Here is a 26,095-nt window from a genome sequence, read left to right as displayed (position 1 = left end):
TATGTGCCCTGCGATTGGCTGGCGACCAGTTCAGGGAGTACCCCGCCTCTCGCCCAGAGTCAGCTGGGATAGGCTCCAGCCAGACATTAGATCACTTAGCAGTATATACAGTGGAATTGCTTGCAATCATGATGGCATTACTGTTGGTTGAACAAAACAGGTTAAAGCGGGTTATAGTCTGTTCAGATATGTTATCAGCATTATTGTCCTTTAAAAAACATGGTATCACAAAGTAGGTCAGATGTGTTATTAGAAATTTATGAGATATTGTATAGATTAAGTAAATTTGAGATGAGCGTCAGGTTTATGTGGATTCCAGCACATAAAGGAATAAAGGGGAATGAAAAAGATGATTATTTTGCAAAACAAGCACTTAAACGGAAATAATGGTTGGGGATATCTTTTGGGATGGTTGAGATCAAGGTTTATGTTAAAAACATAATCAAAACAGAATGGCAAAAACTTTGGAATGGAGGTCACACAGGACGTCATTTCTATAAAATACAGCAGACCTCTGGGGGGCATGAAGGAAGCGGGTAGAAACAGAAGGGAACAAAGAATTTTAACAAGATTAAGATTAGGACATACTGGACTAAATGGGACAATGCATTTAATTGTGAAGCATGGAACAGGTTTGTGTGAATGTGGAGTGTAAGAGAGTGTTGAATACGTTATTTGGTATTGTCAAAGGTATGAAATAAGTAGAGGGAGGCTCAGAGATGAGTTGAAGAAAATTGGGGTTCCAGTATTTAATCTTCGAAATGTACTCAACACGGAAGAATTTAAGATAAAAGCCTTGTTTCTGTTTTTAAATGAAACAGGATTGATAAAGAAAATATAGTCGAAAGTTTATTTGGTTTTTATTGATTTATTTTGCTCCCGAGTATTGTACATATGTATTGATGTACTCTGATGCACATTCCAGAACAGTAGATGGCGGTAATGCATCTTGAACGTTACCTGCCACCCGCCAACAAACAAGAACAAGAAGAAGACACGGAAATACGTCAGTCCCATTCTCTTTCTGCATTGCGCCACAGCGCCAGTACAACAGCGGCCAATCTGGAACTAACAGACTTTGTAGACGGCAATTTAAGTGAGAAATGAAATTGTTTTTGGACACATTGTTCACTCCCAGCGCGACTGTCAGTCAGGAAGGGTGTGAGGATTTGGTAGAGAGTTTAAAAACTATTTTCCAGTAGATGGGAGTATACACTTCATTTTCCAACAACAAGTAACTTGAAAGAGGAAGAAGAGGCTGAGACATTGACGGAGGTCAATATTTTAAAAATTGATCCATTTTATCATCCTTAAACACCTTCAAGATTGTGTTTTCCAACCTGTAATCACAGCTTCAGTAATCGTATGCAACCGCGTCGGTATAAGAATACCATGATCTTATTTTCCAAAGAAAGTATGCTATTTGAAGCGTTTGTTTTTAGCATTAAGGTGGTTTAGCTAGCAAGGGGGGAAGCCACTGCTCTGAGGTTTGTCTGCTCTGCGTCTTTATTCCTATCAAAAGATGCGCTTTACATGTTCACTGTTTTAAATGCTACTTATACTGTATGTCTGTAAACAGTGGATACGTGCGCAGATTTGGTTCGGCAGAATGGCTTACAGTGGCAGGAAAGATTCCCCGGAGCTGCCTGACTTCTCTCTGCTCAAGAGACTGGCCAGAGACCAGCTCGTCTATCTGCTCGAACAGGTACAGGAACCGGCGACAAACGTTGCCTGTCATCAAATCATGTAGAAACTTTAGCATCGCTGTAGCGTTTTAAACAAAATGAATGGCAAAGTAATACGACTGCTGCTATGCATCCTTTTAAGAAGCAACCCATCAACACGAGTCATCATCGTCAAAAGTTATAGCCAATCTTGTTTTGGGACATATCAGTTAAGTTAATGTCAGTTAAGAAAGAATAGTTTTCATGTGTGTAGCTGTTTTTTGCCTTAACCCGGGGGGTTTCAAACTTTTTACACAAAATACCACCACAAATACTTAACTATCCAAATACCACCTTAACCCATTCACTGCCAGCCTTCCCAGTTAACATGGATATTTGACTTCTAAAGCCGTCAATGGCAGTGAATGTGACCAACATTATAATACGGTATTATAGTAGGCCCATGTGTAAATCAAAAACAAGGCAGATATCTTATTCCTAAACAGTATAATGAATAATTTTATAAATCATTGTAATATTACGCACGGTTTGAACATTAACACTGTGCTATAGCAAAATGAACTGTACTAAATTAATGATTCAATAAAAGGGAAGCTTGCAGTTTTAAAAGATTTGAATGTAGCCTCACTTGACTACATCTTCACTTCCTCGAGTCTCTGACGAAAGCGCCCTTCACTTATGTGCACAAGATGTACACTGTACGTGGCATGTATTTTAAACTAGCTGATGTTAGCCACGGCTGCTATGTTAGTAGTGTGACGTATTCGTAATGGAGTGTTACTACAACACTAAATTTGATTGGTTTGATGTTTATTTTTTGGTAATGTGCAGTCAAAAATAAAAAAGAGTTGATAATGTACTTGTTGAGCAGAAATGTTGCAAATTCTGCCTTGCTTCTGAATCCTCTCAGCTGCCTGAGCTCGGTTTGCTATTCTTATGCCCAGTTGTTGGCAAATGAAGGATGTACATTTTTATTTTTTTCTGGAAGTGAAATTCCACTATAGTTTCAGCAAAGCTCCTGAAGCTCAAGATTGCAGGTCAACATAAGGCTACGGGGGTGTGCCCACTTTGCAAAGCTGTGTAATGAGTGTGCCTGCGAGGGCGAAGATTGACACCTCGTTGGTCAAGCCTTCTGTCTGTGTTGATTAATTCTCCTTGGGCGCAGGTGTCTCTTAAAAATCATATTAGAGGTGGGCCAGAAAAGGTTTTTTTTAAATGTACATTTTTTTTTTTTTTTTTTTAATATATAAAACAGATCACTTTACTAGTGTACTACTCGTCCGGTTGATACTGACACCTTGAGCAATTATGACAAAAAGTGACTTTTTTAATTGAATTACAAACAATCATTTTAAAATGTAATGCACATAAAAATAAATACAAACTACCTACATAAATGTTTGAAAACAAGCAGTGACAAATACATGTAAATATATTGTACGTTAAAGTTAAATATAATATAATTGTACATACAGTCAAGCCCGAAATTATATATACACCTGGCAACTTTTGACTTTGTAGGACGATGTACAAAAGTCATCATTGTGAAAAAAATTATCAGATTTTATATACATTTGAACAAAAAGTGGCATGTCCAAAATTATTCCTACCCTTCTCTAAAAATCAATAGAGAAACCTTCATCAACTATTACAGCAATGAAATGCTTCCTGCCTAGCTTTTTGCATGTCTCCACTGATATTTTTGCCCATTCATCATTAGCAATGATCTCCAACGCTTTCAGGTTCGAGGGTCTTCTAGCCATCACCCTGATCTTTAGCTCCCTCCATAGATTCAATGTTTGGATTCAAGTCAGGACTCTGGCTGGGCCACTACAAAACAATATTTTTGTCCACTAACCATTTCTTCACCACTTTTGCAGTGTGTTTTGGGTTGCAGTCGTGCTGAAATGTCCACTGGTGCACAGGGCCACGTTTATCTGTAGACTGCCTGTTGTTGAGAATCTTCCTGTATTACTCTTTTTTTCATGGTGCTATTTTCTGTGATTAGGTTTCCTAGTCCATTGCCTGAAAAACACCCCAAAGCATTAGGTTGGGGTTCCCACCACCTTTTGTGACAGTGAGCATGGTGTTCTTAGGGTTGAAGCCATCTTATTTTTCCCGCAAAATAAAGGCTGCATCACTGTAGCCAAGCAAAAATTTTGTTCATCTGACCATAAAACAGGAGACCAGAAATCTTTTTTTTGTTAGTATACTGTAAGCATTGGCAAAGGCCAAGTGGGCTTTTGAATGCCATTTCTGAAGAAGTGGTATCTGCCTTTGTCTGCGTCAGTAGAACCCAGCAGTGTGCACTGTGCAGTGTCCGTTGGACTGTTGCCACCACCAGAGCCCAGATTCACCAGGATGGTTTCGATGGTGATAGTTGGATTATTTTACATCTCTCTCACAATATATCGTCCTGGCCAGCACAGGTCTCACGTTTGGCTTTCAACCACATCCTCTGAAATTTTCCATCGTGCGGGGACACCTTGTATTTTTTTAAATACTTCTTTGCACTGTAGACCACTGGAACTTGAAAACATTTAGATATGGCCTTATAGCCCTTTCCTGAGTTGTGAGCAGCCATAATGCGCAGCCGCAGGTCCTTGGTGAGCTCCTTTGTTTTTGTGTTTCGGGAAATCTTTTTCTGACAGAATAAGTCAGGAATCAATCTTGTCTTTGTGGGTTTTTATTACAAGAAAGAAAGGGAGAGGAATCTTTGCAAACAGAGGAAAAGGTAAAACTCATCACGAGTTGTTACCCCTTACTGAATATCAACCAAAACATCACCTTTGTTATAAAGAAGGGAAAGAGACAGAAGAAGAAAGGGGTGGGGAAAAAAAGAAATACACCCCTCTCATTCCCACAACATTCTCTCACAATTATTTTCGTCGAGCTGTATTGGAACTTATCTTTATGGGAATGGGTACCTGCAGAGGATGCGAAAGGAGGAGGAAAACAGGGAGTTGCCAAAACAATCCAGGTCACATAAAACATAAATTTTCCAGCTGAGCCCGCCTCTCCCTTTTGATAATATAACATAATCAACTATTAAACACACAAGGAAAATTATTAAACATTATGTAATCAATAATGACTAAAATAGGATGGAGCAATCAAAACGATATAACAGTATAACGTATTTACAAAACAACCTCGCAATTATCTAGAAATTCACACCTTAGGTCTAAGAAGATCCTTCATAAACGGGTTTGGACGTCAATCATGCAATGAAGTTAGACTGAGGAATATGAGTCATTGAGAGGAAAGGTCTGGAAAATGCCGGTCAGTAGCGGGTGACTTTGTCAGTGGGTTGTCAGAGATCACCTGTGAATAGTGGATAAATGGAGTGCAAACCATGCGAGAGACTAAAAAGGACCACCAAAAGAGACCAGACAATTGGATGTGAACTATAGTACAAGAAACGCAACACAGATCATAAGTGCAAAGCATTATAGCAAAGCCTGCCACCCAAGTTCAGGGAAGAGATATAGATAGACAGTAAGAGATGGGTACCTCTCCCACAAACTCACGGTGGCCACCTAGGGTGTCATTCATTTCACTCCTGGACGAATGTGAACTGGTCCAATCGTGCAACTTCTCCCACTTAAAAAGATGAGTGAGGCCTGTAATTTTCATCATAGGTGTACCTCACCGTTGAGAGACAAAATGAGAGAGAAAAAAAAAACAGAAAATCACAGTCTGATTTTGAAAGAATTTATTCGCAAATTATGGTGGAAAAGTTGGTCACCTACAAACAAGATTTCTGGCTCTCACAGACCTGTAACTTCTTTAAGAGGCTCCTCTGTCCTCCACTCGTTAACTGTATTAATGGCACCTGTTTGAACTTATCAGTATAAAAGACACTTGTCCACAACTTCAAACAGTCACACTCCAAACTCCACTCTGGTCAAGACCAAAGAGCTGTCAAAGGACACCAGAAACAAAATTGTAGCCCTGCACCAGACTGGGAAGACTGAATCTGCAATCTCTGCAATCTGCCTAGCGATCTGCAAGAGGCAAGCAGCTCGGTGTGAAGAAATCAACAGTGGGAGCAATTATTAGAAAATGAAAGACATACAAGACCACTGATAATGTCCCTCAAGCAGGAGCTCAGCCCGTGGGGTCAAAATTATCACAAGAACAGTGAGCAAAAATCTTTGTTCATCTATTTATGCCAGTGAGGCATAGTGACAGACAGAACAAATGAATGGTCTTCTATTAGATGGCAGGAAGTACATACAGTAATTAATGTATCCACGTTTTGTGACATTTTTGTTTGTTGGTGTGCTGTGAGATTGTTCAATTGTAAAATATGTTCCTCGGCTCCACAAAGGTTGGAAATCACTGCTCTAGTCAGATCGCATATTCTAATCAGTCAGATCAACCCAACATTACATGACAGAAATAATGGGTGCTAACTTACTGTAATTAAATTACTTGACCCAGACCGAAACTTTAGCGCATGATTCGACAGAATGGTGGCATGTTTACGTCCAACCGTTAGTGCTAGCACTAGCTTGCTAGGCTACATAACGTTTGGTTGCCTGCTTGCGAGCCGTAATGTATTAAACGTATGTGAACATACCTCAACCAAGCCTTGAATGAACGTCCTCTCCTGTCCTGTGCACCGGTGACCACCGACACACGTTTTCCCCCATTTTGTCCTTATAATACAGTCGGTGCGATCCGCTCTTGTTGTCGTCGTCACGGTAACGAGTATTTGCGGTCGCATTTGACAAGATAAAGACCAATAATCGTAAAAAAATGGGATGCGGTGGTATCGGAATACAAGATTTTATTGCAGTCGTCTGACATAGTGCAATCGTGAAAAAGCAAATTTGTCTTGTAGTCTGACCGGGCATTACCTGTTGTCTGTCCCACACTGCCGACATATTTTTTAAAAATATTTTTATTTTTTAAATAGCTTTATTGGCTGTCAGATAGTTACAGTACTATGTCAAAAGGCTAAAAATAAACTAGCTTTGGATTCAAATATACTGTGCACGATGACAACACGGAGTAAATGTCTTTTGCGGAGCTGATCGGATCGGCGTATTATGACAAAGCCATCAGCAGAAATGCTAATTATCGGCCAATACCGATCAGGCTGATAAAATCGGTGAAAAGTCAAATATATACTTGACCTAATTTAATTGACTTTCCAGTATTTATTTTTGGGTGGTAGCTACCATGTGTTCTGAAGTCTAATTGTAATCTGTTAGAAAGCTGTTGGGAGAGGAAAGCAAGTATTGTAATACAATTCTGAGAACAATTTTGGTTAATTGTGCTACAACCCCCCCCCTCCTTGAGCCGTCACCTTATCGTGGTGGAGGGGAATGTGGGTACCAATGATCCTAGGTGCTAAGTTGTCTGGGGCTTTATCCTCTTGGCAGGGTCACCCATGGCAAACAGGTCTAGGTGAAGGACCGGACAAAGCATGGCTCCAAAGACCCCTATGATGAGTAAAAGTATTGGATCGTGTTTTCCCTTGACTGAACGCGGGTCAACGGGGCCCCCCTCTGGAGCTAGGCCTGGAGGTGGGGCTCGAAAGTGAGCGCCTGGTGGCCAGGCCTGCAGCCATGGGGCCTGCCAGGGCATAGCCCGAAAGGGTAATATGGGTCCTCCTTCCCATGGGCTCACCACCTGTGCGAGAGGCCATAGGGGTCGGGTGCAGTGTGAGCTGGACGGTGAGGGACCTTGGCGATACGATCCCCGGCTACAGAAGCTGGCTCTAGAGACTTCAAATGTCACCTCTCTGACAGGGAAGGAGCCCGAGCTGGTGTGTGAGGTCGAGAAGATCCGACCTGATATCGTCGGGCTCGCCTCTACACACGCGTTGGCCTTTGGTACCAGTCCTCTTGCAAGGGATTGTACTCTCTTCCACTCTGGAGTTGCCCATGGTTTGAGGCGCCGAGCAGGTGTGGGTATACTTATTGCTCCCCGGCTTGGCGCCTGTACATTGAAGTTCACCCCGGTGGACGAGAGGGTAGCCTCTCTTTGCCTTCAGGTGAGGGCATGACTCCTGACTGTTGTTTGTGCATATGCACCAACAGCAGTTCAGAGTACCCAGCCTTTTTGGAGTCCTTGGAGGGGGTGCTGGAGAGCGCTCGCACTGGGGACTGCTGGGGGACTTCAATGCTCACGTGGGCAATGACAGTGAGACCTGGAAGGGCATGATGGGGAGGTAGGGGACATTGAGTCTGAGTGGACTATGGTCCGTGCCTCTATTGCTGAGGACCGGAGCTGTGGCCGTAAGGTGATCGGTACCTTTTGTGGCGGCAACCTCTGAACCGTTGGTGGACACCAGTGGTGAGTCCTGTGGGGGGTGCTTCGGGACTATGGAGTACCGACCCGCTGATACGGGCAGCTAGGTCCCTGTACGACCAGAGAGAGGGGGTCTGGTTTGGTGGCTTCAGTATTGTGGGGGGTCCGGTTTGGTGGCTTCAGTATTGTATCTCTGCTTTTTGCAGATGATGTGGTTCTGTTGGCTTTATCAAGTCGTGATATCCAAGTCTTACTGGAGCGGTTCACAGCCGAGGGTGAAGCGATGAAAATCAGCACCTCCAAATCTGAGACCATGGAACTCAGTCGGAAAAGGGTAGAGTGCCCTCTCCAGTTCGGGGATTAGATCCTCCCCCAAGGGGTGGAGTTCAGGTATCTTGGCGTCTTGTTCACGAGTGAGGGAAGAATGGAACGGGAAATCGACAGGCGGATCGGTGCAGCGTCTGCAGTGATGTGGACTTTGTATCAGTCCGTTGTGGTGAAGAAGAAGTTAAGCCGAAAGGCAAAGCTCTCAATTTACCGGTCGATCTACGTTGCTACCCTCACCTATGGTCACGAGCTGTGGGTCAAAAGAACAAGATCCCGGATACAAGGGATACAGGGACGACCCAGGACACGTTGGAGAGATTGTCTTCCGGCTGGCCTGGGAACACCTTGGGATCCCCCCGGAAGAGCTGGACGAAGTGGCTGGGGTGAGGGAAGTCTGGACTTCCCTGCTAAAGCTACTGCCCCCACGACGTGACCCCGGATAAGCGGAAGAAAATGGATGGATGGATGTGCTACTACCCCTTACTTCAATTCTTTCTTTAACATGTCTACCATATCTAGACACACTTTTGTAAGCGCATTGATCGTTATTTCCTTATATACATTATCAGTATAAAGTCAATATTGTTTAACTCATTAGCCATTATCAGCATTATACCAATCTAACATTTGTATATTATCATTATCCTGGAGAATGATAATGAAAACATTACTCAATGTAAATACATAAAAATTGCTGTAGACACATTACAAAAATTCAGGTGCAATAAAAGCTCCAGCTAGGTACTTTTCCTTCCCCCAAAAGCCCGTGTCTGTGTCAACACAAGGTCATGTGGCTAACAAGTGAAGGTTTTTGAGTAGTCTGGCAATCGAAAGACTTTCCTCCGTTGGATAAAATCTGCCGCAGCATTTTTTTGTTACAAGGGATGCCAATGACACAGTCAGTTAGGCATAATTACTGATCCAGGACCTGCAACTTATGCCAAAACATAATATTGGATTTATCTTACCCAACACTATAAAAAATAGACTTACGGTCGAGGCTCCAAATGGGTCACTCGTTATTGGTTCGCCGATTATCACGTTGTTTTGTTAGCCCCTTTCGCAACAGTATCGTTGGGATTTATCATCTTGTGCCTTTCGCACGGACACAACACAAAACATGGGACCAGACCAACACCTGTCACGTCCCCGACCACATCCGATCGCGTCCTTGGTCAAGGCGCCCTTCCATCGGATGATGCTGAGTCATCTTCTTGAATGCGAGACATCTTTCTTTCTAAAAATTGTCCATAATACTAATGCAAGCTAAGCAAATAAATGATAACTTCTACAATATATTTAACACATAACATCTGTATCCTCATTAGATTTTACGTCTAAAGTCTGGGGTTTGAAATGTAGTTTTTCAGGCCAGTTAAAATTTATTTTTGCTGACTGTATGCCAGTATCACCTAAGAATTTCAGTAAGTACTCTAGAGGACAAAACAAGGCAAAACCAAAAACAAAACCAAACAACAAAAAGAAGAGAAGAAATAAAAAACAAACCACTTTAGACACCATCCCCCCTTTTGATAAAGTGACACACGGTCTCACCCATGCTAACTTTAATAAAATACCAAAACAAAAAAAGAACAATTCTGGAAAACCAAAAAGCAGTTAATATTTGACGGAATTCGTCCCGAAACAATTGTATAATTAACAGCTTCCCAACCACAAACTTCCTCGATTGACCTTGAGATCAAAGTTTTCACGACACAATCAGTGCAGCGTTGGGTAATGACTCAAATACTGGATAAATACCGTCAACAGAACATTGCGTGGGAAGTTCAGTTCATAAGAAGGGTGCAATGCAGAGCACGTATGCGTGTTGTGAAAAATCTGTGTTCTTTGACAATTAAACAAAAAAAGGTGCCCAGTTAGATGTGCGGCGATAGATAAACAAAAGGCTTACATCCTCCTAACCGCACTGAAGTTTCCTCCACCAGAGAAATGTGCAGCGTTTTGGTTACAAGAGACAACACAAAACAAAAAGAAAAATCATAAAATATCGTAATGAAATGCAGTATGCAGCATATAACATCCCTTGTAAGGATTAAATAGCTCTTGATGTTGAAAATGTACTATATTTTACTAATGTACATGACTGTCCACAAACCAACAGCAGAGAGCTGCTGTTTTTTGCTTAACCAACTTTTACTAGTATTTGGTATGGAATATTATCTCTATGGTGCGTCAGTTAACGTGAAATATGAATTAAAATCATCCATCCATTTCTGAATTCCAGACGTTTTTCTGCCGAGAGGCCTGAAATCAGGTCATTCGAATTTCTTGAGCTTATCTACTCACTAGCGAAGATCTCTGCCTTCCCTTTCCGCTCCCAAGCCAGCGCTGTCAACATAGCAAACACGTGTGCTCTGACAAATGGGTCTTCTACACAGAGGCAACCAATCAGAGGACATGGGGCAGTCTTAGCCAAATATGGACAAAGCGGATACAGAACTGGGTCAAACAGAAGTAGCTTTCAGAGGGTCCTTTTCTGGACACTCATGACAAAACCAAGGTGTTTTTTTTTTTTTTTTTTTTTTTTTTTTTTAAGGAAATTGACACTTTTATACAAAGTTCACGTTAGAGAGTCACTCTATGGAGGTCTAAATAGCCAAAATAGGGGACCTTTAAGTTGATTAAAATAGCTGTTCCCATTACCAATCAATCAGGGAAATTAGGATGCTTTAGAATAGCTTGAACTTCAGTCCCCTCCAAAAGTATTGCAAGGGCAAGGTCAATTCCTTTGTTTTTGTTGAATACTGAAGACATTTGGGTTCAGATCAAAAGATGAATATGAGACAAAAGTTCAGAATTCCACCTTTTATTTTCATGGTATTTACATCTACATGTGTGAAACAACTCAGGACCTGTGTTGCCAGTTACCTTGAGAAAGTAACTTAGTTACTTTACTGATTACTTGAGCTTAAAATTAACTTAGTTACTTTGCTGATTGCTTGATTTCAAAAGTAACTCAGAAAAAAGTAACAGTTTAGTTGCTTTTGGCAGCTGCCAAGTGCCAGGAATATAACTTATCCACACGACAAAAAAAGCATCAACTTAACCGTACCCATTACTTGGTAATGTACGCCACACGAGTTACAGAATGATGTCATCAACATGAAGCAGTAAGTTAAATATTAGTGTAGTTGAAGCCACATTAAATCAGCAACTTAGTGCAGACTTGACATACCAACACAATACAATACCGTATTTTCACGGCCATAAGGCGCACTTAAAAGTCGTAAATTTTCTCCAAAATGGACGGAGTGCACTAATAATGCGGCGCGCCTTATTTGTGCACAGACTTCCCAAATCTATAAATGTTGTTGTGTGATGAGCGATCCGCTTGACTGACTGGGAGCATTTCCTGCCGACACGCTGCTTATAAAGAGTAAAAGGGGACCTGGCTGAGGACAGCATGCCGACGTAAAGGGGGAAGGGTGCGCATGGATGAGGATGCTAAAGGCACGCCCCCAGTAGATGTATAGCGATCAAGCTATATATCTGGTCAAGCCAGCCTCCACTCGTAAAGTAGCAATCAAGCTAGCCGCCCCTACTTTTGTTCATACTAGGGATTACGGTAATAAGTCGGCAACTCGCGGCGAAAGCCACCTTCAAAATACAAGCTTCCCAATAATACGGACATCAATGCTCTTCGGTTAAGGAATGCAACCAGCAAGGTTAATTTGAATCTTGAGATGCATTAAAAATGTAGTTTATTAGTTTTCTGAGACTTTTATTTTGAAATACAATATCAGATCTTCATCAAACCTCTTAGTGGAGTCCTTGGTGGTCTGTCACACAGATCTGGAAATAAATAAATAAAAACGTAACAATCATATACACTTTTCACTACGGAAAATAACAAATATAGTGTAGCGACAGTTTTTTTTGCAGGCCTTTACTTCAGCCTCCTTCAGTTCTTGTGTGTTTTGGACATACTTGGCAAATAAAGATGATTCTGAAACAAACAAGGAATTTGTCTCCGGTAGTTGGAGCCGCTCTAGTACAACAGACAGTCAATTTACAGAACACTTTGGAGACATAAAGACATTGACAAAAAACAATTGTGCAAAAAGATGCACAGTCCTCTAGCACTTGGGTAAGTGAGTCGTGTAAGGTCTCCAAAGACGGACGAAAAACACAAAAACACAGACAATACTAGAGAGCGCGTTACCGAGGCGACCACACTGGTAGGCGCCATCTTCTGGGGGTTTCTCCCTGCTTTCTTCTCTTCCGGAGGTAAAATGCATGCTCTATGTGTTGAGGTCCGGTGATTGACTTGCTAAGGCCTTCCTTCCACTTTTTCCCCCAGATGAAATCCATTGTTGTGTTGCCAGTGCGTTTTGGGTCATTGTCTTGTTGCATGATAAAGCTTCTCCCGATTAGTTTGGATGCATTTTTCTGTCAACCTCCACAGGGCGGGGGTGAAGGTATTGTGCACAATCCACTGGTTGAAGAAGACTTTGAGAGAAGAAATATAGAGGCCATACCACAAGATGCAAATCACTCATCATCAAAAAGCATCGGAAGGCCGGATTGGTTTTATGGACTGATGAGACCAAGATTAACCTCGAAATGATGGATAGCAAAAGTATGGGGAAAGAAAGGATCTGCTTATGATCCAAAACAGACAACCTCATATGTGAATCATGGTGGAGGTAATGTCATGACTTGGGCTTGCTTGGCTGTTTCTGGAACGGGCTCACTCGTCTTTATTGATTATGGAATTCATGATGGGAGCAGCAGAATGATTTCTGAAGTCTATAAAGCCATTTTGTCTGGCAGATTACAGAAAAAATGCATCATGGAACAAGACAATGACACAAAACACACTGCCAACACAACAAAGGACTTCATCAGGGAGGAAAAAGTTGAAGGTCTTAGACTGACCAAATCAATAAACGGACAATAATCAAAGGCTTGATGCAGTTATTGCAAGTAAGGGTTATGCCACCAAATTTTAAATATTATTCACTTTAAGTTAATTTAATATGTTCCAATACTTTTGCTCACTTGAAAAGTGGGTGACTTCAAAGGAATTCTGAACTTTTGTCTTGTATTCATCTTCTGATATGAAATCCAAATGTCTTCAGTATCCAGCAAAAACAACGAAATTGACCTTGCCGTTCGAATACTTTTGGGGGGGACTGTATTTAGAATATATAGCACTTTGTACTTTTTTTATTTTTATTTATTTATTTATTTATTTTTTATTTTCCCCATAGACGTTGACAGTTTGCTGTCAAGGGAATTAATAACGTTGAACATGCCTCTTTTTGTTTAAATGTAAATAAAAGCAGCAAGATTTTTCCCAAAGCGATGCCGCTTGTACATCTTATGCCTATTGTTTTTACACCCCAGAAAAATCTTTCTGGATAAATAAAGTTAACGTTAAATCAAAATTTGCCAGGGGTATGAATAATTTTGGGCTTGACTATAAACATCCAAGGGTCATGTTGATGCATCATTCAAAGTTGTTTATTTTATCATTTTCTATTTTTTATTTAATTAAACTGTTTATTTTGAATTTTAACAGATTTGCAATGCCGACCTGAGAACAGAGTAAAAGACAACAAAATACATAGACAATGTACTGTACCGCATTTAAAAAAAAAAAAAAAAAAAAATAATAATAACTAAAAAAAAAAAAAAAGGGGTTTTACCACTGTAACATTATGCACAGTTTGAAATTGAATTCGGTCACTTTTATCCTTTTACCACACTTGAGAATTAATGGCTTAAACAAAGATATATATATATATATATATATATATATATATCTCCCAGGAGCATCACATTGTCATCTATTTTTAGTTTGTCTTTAATGCACCAAAATCATGTTTTATCCATCCACCCATCCATCCATTTTCTGAGCCGCTTCTCCTCACTAAGGTTGCGGGCGTGCTGGAGCCTATCCCAGCTATCATCGGGCAGGAGGCCTGAACTGGTTGCCAGCCAATCGCAGGGCACATACAAACAAACAACCAACCATTCGCGCTCACATTCACACCTACGGGCAATTTAGAGTCTCCAATTAATGCATGTTTTTGGGATGTGAGAGGAAACCGGAGTGAAACCCACGCCGGCACGGGGAGAACACGCAAACTCCACACAGGCGGGGCCGGGGATTGAACCCCGGTCCTCAGAACTGTGATGTTCAGGAATTTTTCGATGGGCTGTGTCAACACATTTAAGCATTTGGTTCTGTATTTAAATGTGCTTTGCTCAAGTGCACACCCTCATCATACTGAACGTGATGAAAAGCCTATGAATCGATGCACCCTTCAAGTAAAAGGCAATCGACCGGGCCATTGAAAAGGCAGTTGAGCGAGAGTCACATTCTCTATCTGATTATTGATGTACATATTTTACACAACACTAGTAGTACTTTCACTGTTTTCTACTGTTTTACTTTGTGCTATTTCCACTTGTTTATTTCTCACAGTATGTTTGCCAGTTGTTTTTCTCTTGTATGTAAAATTAGTGACTTGAAACAGTATATTAGGGTGGCTGATGAGATTGTGGGTGTATAAACTTTTCCAACTGTATATTAGGTAACTTGCCCCAGTGTAATTCTTAATATGTATTTTTCATCACTCACATCCTCATTTAACCCAATTTTTTTCCCGGTATAGCTTCCAGGAAAGAAAGACCTTTTTATTGAGGCAGACTTGATGAGCCCTTTGGATCGTATCGCCAACGTTTCCATTCTGAAGGTGATTCACTGCTTGAATTTATTCTTCTCTCTAATGAATAACAATTCATATATAAAAACATTAATTCTCTCTCTGTTCTTTCACCAGCAACATGAGGTTGACAAACTATACAAAGTAGAATATAAACCCATAAGTAGCACATCAGATCAGTGAGTACTCATCATATACACACAAACATACATACAAACATAAGGCTTCTTTATACTCACGCGGATGGCGACCGCGCTGACGTCACTGCGGCTGTCCCACGCATAATTTGCCTTTATACTCGAGCGCAACCCATGCGCGCAGTTTTGAAAATGTACTGCAGTTCACCTCCAAGTCGGGGGTGTCACTACGGCTGGTATTGGCTAGGACACCGCAGGGTGGAGTTTCCTCTGCATTATTTTGGCCAATTCTGGTAGCCGTTTTTACTTTACTTTCAGGAACAAGGAACAAAGCAAGAACAATAGCGACCGTGGAACAGGGTCTGCTAGAACAAATGGAATGAGATAACCAAATGATACCTTTTAATTATGCTGCAAAATCGGTGGTATGTGGAACCAAGGGGAACGCTGACTATATCATCACAGCATGTGACTAAAACGGACCAATCATGAGAGATGATCTCCGCGGCGTTCGACGCGCAGCAACTATTTTTGATGTGTGCGCGTCAAGCTACGCAGACGGGCGGCGCGGGGCAATTCGTCGGTCACGTGATGCATTGCGGCGTTGTCGGCCGCGCGACCGCGGGATTATAAAGAGGCCTATACTGTTCAGCATAATTCAACATGTAGATATCTGACAGTATGACTTAACTCTCTTGAGGCTCTGTTTTCTGATACGACCAAGAATAAAAACAGTGAAGTGGATATCTGGTAAGTTTGTCCTCCTATTTTGTGTTTATTAATTGTTTAATGAGTTTATATTGGATTAATCATTCACAATTCACAACCTTGCCAACAATTAACAGTTGACTGAACCTGCAAAAAGCAAATTTGGTGGCTGCTCTTGTTTATAATGTCTACTGTTTTTTAAAATATGAATTAGGATGTTTCTCAATAGAAAATGTTACTGTATGAATAGACGAATGCTCAAAAGAATATAAAATTTTGCTTCAGGCAGCTAATTTCTGCCAATTTCCTGGTTCATGCCTTCTCTCTACAGATGTGGTAAATGCAGACAAAGTTGGAGGGAAATTCAGAAAATACAAAATTATATTTACCCCTCAGAAGGTATCTGATATTCTGGTGTTTAAACCAAAACAAACCTTAATTTACTTGCTTTGAAGTTATTGAGAGTAATGTACTACCCATGGTCTGTCTTTCAGTTTTATGCATGTGAGACAGTGCTGGAGGAGCAGGGGGTCTTTGGAAGTAAGATCTCTTGTGCCTCTTAGATTCGTTGCAGGTCATCAGTGTCATTAAAAGTGTTGCAATTATTTTGCCCTTGTTTTTTGTAGACGTGTCAATGGATGAATGGGGCTTCCATCTACTGCCTTTGGATGATGACATCATCAGTCTGGAACTCTCAGAGTTTTTTCGGGACAACTATCTGGTAAGTATTATAACACTATGCCTGAGCCAAATATTCATTGTCGATTGGATTTTTTTTTTAATGCTGTAAATGATAAAACTAAAATCAGAAACAAAAAAGATGAGAGAGGCCTGTAATTTTCATCATAGGTATACCTCACCCATGAGAGATAAAATGAGAAAATAAAAATCCAGAAAATCACATTGTCTGATATTTAAAGAATTTATTAGCAAATTATGGTGGAAAATAAGTACTTGCTTCAAAGGTTCATCTGAATACTTAATATACCCTTTGTTGGCAATGACAGCGGTCAAATGTTTTCTGTAAGTCTTCACAAGTCTTTCACACACTGCTGCTGGTATTTTGGCCCATTCCTTCATGCAGATCTCCTCTGGAGAAGCGATGTTTTAGGGCTGTCGCTAGGCAGATTGCAGAGATTGCAGATTCAGTCTTCCCAGTCTGGTGCAGGGCTACAATTTTTTCTCTGGTGTCCTTTGACAGCTCTTTGGTCTTGGCCATATTGGAGTTTGAATGTTTGAGGTTGTGGACAGGTGCCTTTTATACTGATAACGAGTTAAAACAGGTGCCATTAATACAAATAACGAGTGGAGGACAGAGGAGCCTCTTAAAGAAGTAGTTACAGTTCTGTGAGAGCCAGAAATCTTGTTTGTAGGTGACCAAATACTTATTTTCCACCATAATTAGCTAATAAATTCTATAAAAATCAGTCAATGTGATTTTCTGGATTTTCTTTCCTCATTTTGTCTCTCATATGTGAGGTATACCTATGATGAAAATTACAGGCCTTTCTCATCTTTTTAAGTGAGAGAACCTGCTCAATTGGTGGCTGACTAAATATTTTTTTGCCCACTGTATCTTTTGACAGTTCGTGTTTTGACAGTTGTATGGCTTTGACCTTTAGGGTTTGTGTTCTGATCACATGACACAATTAAAACAATAAAACTGGTATTATAAAGAGTCATAAAGCAATAAAAGTGTCACATGGTATAAGATACGCCGTTTCAAAGGGTGCATAAATAAACGATAAATCTGGTGCTTTAAAGTAATACAAGGATCACGTGCTATACAAATCTGGCACTACAAAGTTATAAAACTAGTGAATTCTAAAGTTTGCACTGGCTTGTGCCCCCATAGGGCTGCATTGTGTAAATACTATGAAATGAAAGCTGGAATTCTGAACTTTTGTTGCATATTCATCTTTTGATCTGAAACCCAAATGTCTTCAGTATACAACAAAAACAAAGGAATTGACCTTGCCGTTCCAACACCTTTTGAGGGGATTGTTGTCAGGGTTATTTTAAATAACACGCTCACACCAAGGAACGAGACAGAAGGAAGACAACAACTTGAGTCAATGATGTAACTTTGCAAAGTGAGAGCAGCTACAAGAACAAGCACCACGCTTATCTCTCCCAACTCCTCTGAGGTGCCTGTCCTTGCGTAGGTCTTTTTATTAACATTTGGTGGGTGGTTACATTTCATGGTATGAGAGTATGAAACACAAGTACAAAAACATGCCCTGATATAGTCATGGTCATTAGGTGTGTGTGGTCATTTGATAACCTATGTTCACTATCTTTCACATTTCCCTCCTATTTATCGTATGAACATCACATTGACATCAAAATACCACATTCCGTTTTTACAGGTTTCTATGGTACTCATCATAACGTGACATTTCATTACACATCAGTTGTTTCTGCTTTTAGGAGTGACAAGTATTCATCGCTTAGCATGATGCCAGAAACATACTTATTCACCATTTTAGTCATCATGCCGCGAAGACAAGGAAAGATGCAACCAGTAAATAGGCAAAACAATAATAGAATTATTAGAATTGGAGTGCAAATTTTGAGGAGGAAACTCGTTCATCCAACAGACGTAAACCAAGAAAAGGGATCGAATCCCTTGTTGACAAAATCTCATGTTTCAAAAAACTCACATCTTTCATTGTCTGTATGGCGGCAGCCACTTCTTTTCCATCAGCAACATTGTCAGGAATGAATGTACAGCAAGTGTCATTTACCAGGACACAAACTCCTCCTTGCGCTGCAGTCAGCAGATCTAAGACCATTCTATTTTGCAATACCATCAATCGCATGTTTGATATTTCTTCATTTGCATCTTCCCAAGCTTTTATACTAGCATTCATAAATAACCCCAATTGATAATCAATGGTCTCTATTCTTAGAATTATTTTTCCTACACCTAAACATGGAAACAATGACAATACCATGTTGTTTCCAGTGCTCCAGAGTTTATGGTCATATGGAACATTGGAACCCCGTATGGCGTCATGTGGTTTAATTTCTGGTGTTTTGATGTCTAATTTTTTCCGTTGCTGTATATCAATTTGGCTTGCTGCCGACAAGATGTATGTATGATCTTGTATGCGCACTGGTGCCTAAACACCTATCCAGGATGCTGGCAGGTGTAAATACAGTTTATGTCCACAAAGCCAATAAAACATCAATAGCGTAAGTGGTTTTGTTTGCAGGATGACCTTGATACGCTCTTAGGGAACAGATGTGACCTAATGGGCAAGGGGCAAGTTGTACGAATATGTCTTTACCTTCAGCAGACTGGGCATTATTGCTCACGAACGCTATTTCAGTATCATGGCATACATTAGCTGGTAGTGCCCCTACTGCGGTGGTCCCATTATGTGTGAAACATTATGGAAAGGAGACATTTTTTGCAGTGTGTACCTTAGAAGTTATTGAGGATGTAAGATTAACCTGTCGAAACGCATACATTCAGGCACACGATGGTCGAACTACTTGCTCTATTAATGTCCCATTTTGCAATGTGATGTGAGAAAGTACAGCTCTATTTGTTAATCTTCCCTTTAAAACAAATTCTGTGACACGTTCAGTCAGATTCACGTCCAGTAGAATTGCATCAAGGTTAGGGTGTGTTGATGACACAGACATTTTAGTACATAACACTTTGTCCGATTTCTAACTCGGGCAATCATGGTGGCATATCTGTACCAGACGTTAGTGTGGTATACGTGCGTAATGTTCCATGATGTTCCTGCGCCACGCATCGTCGGACCTCTGCTGGTCGATAGTGGCTATAGCAAGGGTAGAATGGCTAGGGTTATTCCTGCACAAATGAGGCACATTACCGTCTGTATTGTCTTTTTTTCTTGTTGTCCTCATGCTCCTCAGTTTGTTGCGTTCAGGAGTCTTTAGGCTGTCGAGAAGAGCCTCTGTCTTTCCAGATGTCACTGATTGTGTGCTGAGTCCAGATGTCACGGACTGTGCGCTGAGATCACATTTGCGCTCCTCAACCGGCATGGAGGCAATCTGTGGCACCTCCACTGCCACCATCTGCTGGAGGTCAGGCCCTGCGGCTTCACAGCTCCCAAACAGCTGGGGGAGTTCTAGGAGGCAAGCTTCCCTCTTCACTGACATTGAGACGAATAGGCTCTATACACCTACCACCCTTTGTAGTCAGCCTCCGCCGAGCTGCATGCCAGTGGTACCTGCCTTTTGCTGTGCGGCAAGTGGATCCAGGAGGGGCGCTCTGCAATCCGCACAGCAGTAGGTGTTGTCAGCAGAACTTGAAAAGGTCCGTCCCACCTTGGACTAGACCAGCACTTCTGCTTTATGACTGATGAGGACCCAGTCAATAGGTTTGATGGGTTTTTGGCCCTCCTGGAAAGACAAAGGTTCATCTGGCAGGTGTTTACACATTGCTGCTTCTTTATCTTTCAATAATGTCCTCATATAGTCACTTAGATTAATCTCTTGCATTTGTTCAGGCGTTAGTGGAAAATGAGTTACTGGTAATTTAAATGGTCTGCCATCATTTCAAACGGACTCATTGGACCACTTCTTTTTACCATTCTCATATAAAGTTTAACTAAATCTAAACAGTCAGGCAATGCTCTTACGGTTTCTGCCATGCCATTTTTTTCAATCACCTTTTGATCGTTCCATTTGTTCTCTCTACAAGGCCTGCACTTTGTGGGTGATAGGTGCAGTGATGTTTCGATGTTATGCCCAGATTTTGTCCTGTTTTTTTCAACTACATTATTACGAAATGGCTTCCAAATAATTTGTGGTATCCCATATTGTGGGATAATGTGTTTACAGAGTGCCTTTGCCACTGTAATCGCATCTGGGTGGGATGGTTGGTACTATTTCCACCCATTTGGTAAATGCATCAATTATCACCAAACAATATTTGTATTGTTTTGATGTGTTCAACTCAATGAAATCCATGTGTATCGTGTGGAACTGATATTTTGCTTGAGGAAACTGTCCTCTTTTTGGTCTCACATTTCCTTGTGAGTTATGTTTAGTACAGATCACACATGCTGCTGAGTTTGCATCGTTTATACTGGCTGGAGTCTATATTACACCTCCAGCTAACACGAATGCCGCATTGCTAACGCTCGCCGAACAAGTCAACGAAATTGGAAAAAAAACACCCGGACTCACCCCTCATTATTCTCGGGGACTTTAACAAAGCTAAACTCAACCACGAACTCCCTAAATACAAGCAGCACATCGACTGTCCTACCAGGGAAAATAATACTTTAGACCACTGCTACACTACGGTAAAAAACGCATACCGTGCTATACCTTGTGCAACCCTGGGCTCGTCTGATCACTGCTTAATTCACTTAAAACCGACGTACAGGCAAGAACTTAAATGTGCGAAGCCTACAGTGAAAACAGTCAAAAAGTGGACCAATGAAGCCAAGATGGAACTTCAAAGCTGTTTAGACTGCACAGACTGGAGTGTCTGAAAATCCAGCTGGCAGCCTGGATGAATATACGGACACTGTCACATCCTATATCAGTTTCTGTGAAGAGGTTTGTGTACCAACAAAATCATTTCGGACATTCAACAACAACAAGCCGTGGTTCACTGCTAAACTTAAGCAGCTTCGCCAAGCTAAGGAAGATGCATATCAGAGCGGGGACAGGGCCCTGTATAATCGAGCTAGAAACCAGCTTACTAAAGAAATTAACATTGCAAAGAGGATCTATGCAGCAAAGTTGGAAAAACAGTTTAGCACGAACGACTCTAAATCAGTCTGGCATGCATTCCAATCGCTGACTAATTACAAGCGACGATCCCCCCAAGCTGAGAACAATAGCACACTAGCCAACGACTTGAATACCTTCTACTGCAGATTTGAAAAGGACAGTTTCACACCACACACCCACCCGGCCGCACCCGCGACCACAACCACACCTCTGACTTCTGCGTTAACCATCCATGAACAGGATGTGAGACGCATCTTCAAACAACAGAAGATTAACAAAGCGGCAGGCCCGGACCATGTGTCGCCATCCTGCCTCAAATTTTGCGCGGACCAGCTCGCTCCAGTCTTCACTCAGATCTTCAACAGATCTTTGGAAATGTGTGAAGTTCCATCCTGTTTCAAACGCTCCACCATCATTCCAGTCCCCAAGAAACCTGCAATCTCTGGTCTGAATGACTACAGGCCTGTCGCTTTGACATCTGTGGTCATGAAGTCCTTCGAACGTCTCGTGCTGGACCACCTCGAGTGTCACAGGTCCCCTGCTGGACCCCCTGCAGTTTGCCAACCAAGCGAACAGGTCTGCGGATGATGCAGTCAACATGGGACTGCACTTCATCCTAGAATACCTCGACAGTGCAGGGACCTACGTGAGGATCCTGTTCGTGGACTTCAGCTCAGCGTTCAACACCATCATCCCTGAACTCCTTTCCTCCAAGCTTCTCCAGCTCAGCGTCTCACCTGCCATCTGCCAGTGGATTTACAGCTTTCTGACGGGCAGGACACAGCAGGTCAGGCTGGGGGAGGCCACCTCATCCACACGCAGCATCAGCACTGGGGCGCCCCAAGGTTGTGTCCTCTCTCCGCTGCTCTTCTCTCTCTCCACGAACGACTGCACCTCAGCGAACCCGACTGTCAAGCTCCTGAAGTTTACAGATGACACCACTGTCATCAGCCTCATCAAGGACGGTGACGAGTCTGCATATCGACAGGAAGCAGATCGGCTGGAGCTGTGGTGCGGCCGACACAACCTGGAGCTGAACACGCTCAAGACGGTAGAGATGATCGTGGACGTCAGGAGGCATCCTTCGCCACAGCTGCCCCTCACGTTGTCCAGCTGCCTTGTGTCAACCGTCGAGACCTTCAAGTTCCTGGGAATTACAATCTCTCAGGACCTGAAGTAGGCGACCAACATCAACTCCGTCCTCAAAAAGGCCCAGCAGAGGATGTACTTCCTGCGGCTTCTGAGAATACACGGCCTGCCACCGGAGCTGCTGAGACAGTTCTACACAGCAGTCATCAAATCAGTCCTGTGTTCTTCCATCACAGTCTGGTTTGGTGCTGCTACAAAAAAGGACAAACTCCGACTGCAACGGACAATCAAAACTGCTGAAAGGATTGTCGGCACCCCCTACCCACCATTGAGGACTTGCACGCTGCCAGAACTGCACCCCGGTCACCAGCTCTTCCAGCTCCTTCCCTCAGGTCGGCGCTACCGATCAACGCAAACTAGAACTAGTAGACATTCCAACAGCTTCTTCCCTCTTGCGATCAACTTCTTAAACACCTAACCTACAATTCCATTACAACAAGCTGGAAATTTTTTGACTCGAGTTCGTTGTCACATTTCTGTGGGGCCAATTATGTATTACTCGTGCACTCACTGTAGTTGTCTCGCCATGCTGCACTATTTGCATATACTGGCCACTCATGCCAGAGTAGCATCTGCTCCATTTGCACACTGATTGAGGAGTATCTGTAACATTTGCACAACCAACATTGTCCCAGATGATCGCACTACTCGTCACTTTAAACCGCATACTCTCCTTGAAGTCTCGGCACCCTTTGCACAATGGTCATTGCACCGGACTATTGCAATATTAGTCATTCGAACTGCTCTAAGTGCTAGAGGACTCTGCATCTTTTTGCACAATTGTTTTTTGTCAAAGTCTTTATGTCTCCAAAGTGTTCTGTAAATTGACTGTCTGTTGTACTAGAGCGGCTCCAACTACCGGAGACAAATTCCTTGTGTGTTTTGGACATACTTGGCAAATAAAGATGATTCTGATTTTTAGTGACTATTAGTGACTACTCATACGACACACACTCCCACTCTTTCACACCTCAACCCTTCCCGTGTACTGCGTACCCTTTTTAACAACAGCCGCTTCACAGAGAAGAAGAGAAGACAGGGCCCCCATCCACAAACCGGGTGGGAGGAGGAGACCTGGAAGGCGGGACCAGAGGAGACTCCCGGGCTGGCTTGAGTAGGAAAAGCAGGGTGGACCCGTATCGACCTTGGGAGACTCAGCTTCATGGTGACAGGGTTGATGATCTTTGTGATGGGGAAGGGCCCAACGAACCTGGGAGCAAACTTCTTGGACTCCACCCAGAGTGGAATATGTTTGGTCGAGAGCCAAACTCGCTGACCCACTTTGTAGTTCGGGGCCGGAGTCCTCCGACGGTCACCAATGTCATAATTTCTCTCAGCTGGGGTCAGTTTTTGGAGAGAAAAGCACAACGATGAAATTTATTATCCTTGAGAGATTTCTGGGAGAGCACTGCTCCTATTCCGGCATCAGACGCATCGACTTCTACCACAAACTGCTGTTTGAGATCTGGCAAAGTAAGGATGGGAGCGGAGGTAAAGCTCGATTTTAAGTTTCTGAAAAGCTGCCTGACAAAGCGGGTTCCATACAAAAGGTCTGTGTGGCGAGGTAAGATCATGCAAAGGAGAGGCTATGGAACTGAAATTTCTGATGAATTTTCTGTAGAAGTTTGTGAACCCTAAGAACCTTTTTACATCTTTGCGTGACGTGGGAGTAAGCCAATTAATAACGGCATCGACTTTGCAAGGGTCCATTTTGACTTCACCTTGAGCCAGGACGAAACCCAGAAAAGAAACGGACGCCTTGTGGAACTCACATTTCTCAGCCTTGACATATAGTTGATTCTGCAGTAACCGCTGCAATAGAGAGCGGACATGAATGTGAGTCTCCTCATCCGGGGAGAATATCAAAATGTCGTCCAAATTAACAAATACATTCAACATGCCACGCAGGACATCATTGACAAGGTTTTGGAAAACAGCTGGAGCGTTAGTAAGTCCAAAAGGCATTAACAAATACTCATAATGTCCCGTTGGTGTGTTGAATGCTGTTTTCCATCCACCCCCCTCCCTTATCCTGACTAGATGATATGCATTTCTTAAATCTAGTATGGTGAAAATCTTGGCTCCCTCCAGGAACTCAAAGGCGGTGGAGATGAGAGGAAGAGGGTACCTGTTTTTTTACAGTTATCTCGTTGAGACCCCGGTAATCGATACAGGGTCGCAGGGTCTTGTCCTTTTTGTCCACAAAGAAAAATCCTGCTCCCGCAGGGGATGAAGATGGGCGCATGATCCCGGCTGCCATTGATTCTTCCACGTATTCCTTCATGGCCTTGTGTTCTGGCCCTGAAAGAGAGAACAACCTCCCTCGTAGGGGTGTGATTCCAGGCAGCAAGTCCACAGCACAGTCATAAGGTCTGTGGGGTGGAAGGGATTTGGCCTTGGAAAAAAACGTCTTTAATGTCATGGTAACAGGTGGGCACTTGAGACAAGTCGGGTTCAGAGTCAATAAATGTTTTTTGACAATTGTGCAAAAAGACTCAGAGTCCTCTAGCACTTAGAGCAGTTTGAATGACTAATATTGCAATAGTCCGGTGCAATGACCATTGTGCAAAGGGCGCCGAGACTTCAAGGAGTGTATGTGGTTTAAAGTGACGAGTAGTGCGATAATCTGGGACAATGTTGGTTGAGCAAATGTTGCAGATACTCCTCAATTCGTGTGCAAATGGGGCAGATGCTACTCTGGCATGAGTGGCCAGTATTGGTAAACAACAGATATGCAAATAGTGCAGTGTGGCAAGACAACTACAGTGAGTGCACGAGTAATGTAAAATTGGCCCCACAGAAATGTGACAACGAACTCAAGTCAAAAAATTGCCAGCATGTTGCAATGGAATTGTAGGTTACCTGTTTAAGAAGTTGATTGCTAGAGGGAAGAAGCTGTTGGAATGTCTGCTAGTTCTAGTTTGCATTGATCGGTAGCACCTACCTGAGGGAAGGCGCTGGAAGAGCTAGTGACCGGGATGCGGAGGGTCAGAGAGGATTTTGCACGCTCTTGTCTTAGTTCTGGCAGCGTGCAAGTCCTCAAGTGTGGGTAGGGGGGTACCGACAATACTTTCAGCAGTTTTGATTGTCCGTTGCAGTCGGAGTTTTTCCTTTTTTGTAGCAGCACCAAACCAGACTGTGATGGAAGAACACAGGACCGATTCGATGACCGCTGTGTAGAACTGCCTCAGCAGCTCCTGTGGCAGGCTGTGCTTTCTCAGAAGCCGCAGGAAGTACATCCTCTGCTGGGCCTTTTTGAGGACGGAGTTGATGTTGGTCGCCCACTTCAGGTCCTGAAAGACTGTAATTCCCAGGAACTTGAAGGTCTCGACGGTTGACACAAGGCAGCTGGACAACGTGAGGGGCAGCTGTGGCGAAGGATGCCTCCTGAAGTCCACGATCA

The 26,095-nt window shown here is 42.5% G+C and overlaps 1 protein-coding gene across 5 annotated transcripts in view; it reads left to right on the top strand.

Annotated features, from left to right (window-relative positions):
* Positions 1 to 809: 809 nt before the first annotated feature.
* vps33b (VPS33B late endosome and lysosome associated) overlaps positions 810 to 26,095 on the top strand; it is a 63,086-nt gene continuing 37,800 nt past the window's right edge. The window contains exons 1-8 of one of the 5 annotated variants that reach the window (XM_061664171.1): positions 810 to 1,275; positions 1,580 to 1,705; positions 14,921 to 15,001; positions 15,089 to 15,150; positions 15,809 to 15,858; positions 16,148 to 16,215; positions 16,311 to 16,356; positions 16,443 to 16,537. In XM_061664171.1, coding sequence (XP_061520155.1) covers positions 1,610 to 1,705; positions 14,921 to 15,001; positions 15,089 to 15,150; positions 15,809 to 15,858; positions 16,148 to 16,215; positions 16,311 to 16,356; positions 16,443 to 16,537 — 498 coding nt within the window. In that variant the 5' untranslated portion in view covers positions 810 to 1,275; positions 1,580 to 1,609. Of the gene's footprint in view, positions 1,488 to 1,579; positions 1,706 to 14,920; positions 15,002 to 15,088; positions 15,151 to 15,808; positions 15,859 to 16,147; positions 16,216 to 16,310; positions 16,357 to 16,442; positions 16,538 to 26,095 lie in introns of all 5 variants that reach the window. The other 4 variants (XM_061664162.1, XM_061664181.1, XR_009767232.1 and 1 more) reach the window with 4 other exon arrangements.

This window comes from Phycodurus eques, chromosome 2 (assembly GCF_024500275.1).
Source record: "Phycodurus eques isolate BA_2022a chromosome 2, UOR_Pequ_1.1, whole genome shotgun sequence".
Classification (NCBI taxonomy): Eukaryota; Metazoa; Chordata; class Actinopteri; order Syngnathiformes; family Syngnathidae; genus Phycodurus; species Phycodurus eques.
The sequence above is the reverse complement of the archived record's forward strand: the minus strand, read 5'-3'. Positions and strand labels throughout refer to the sequence as shown.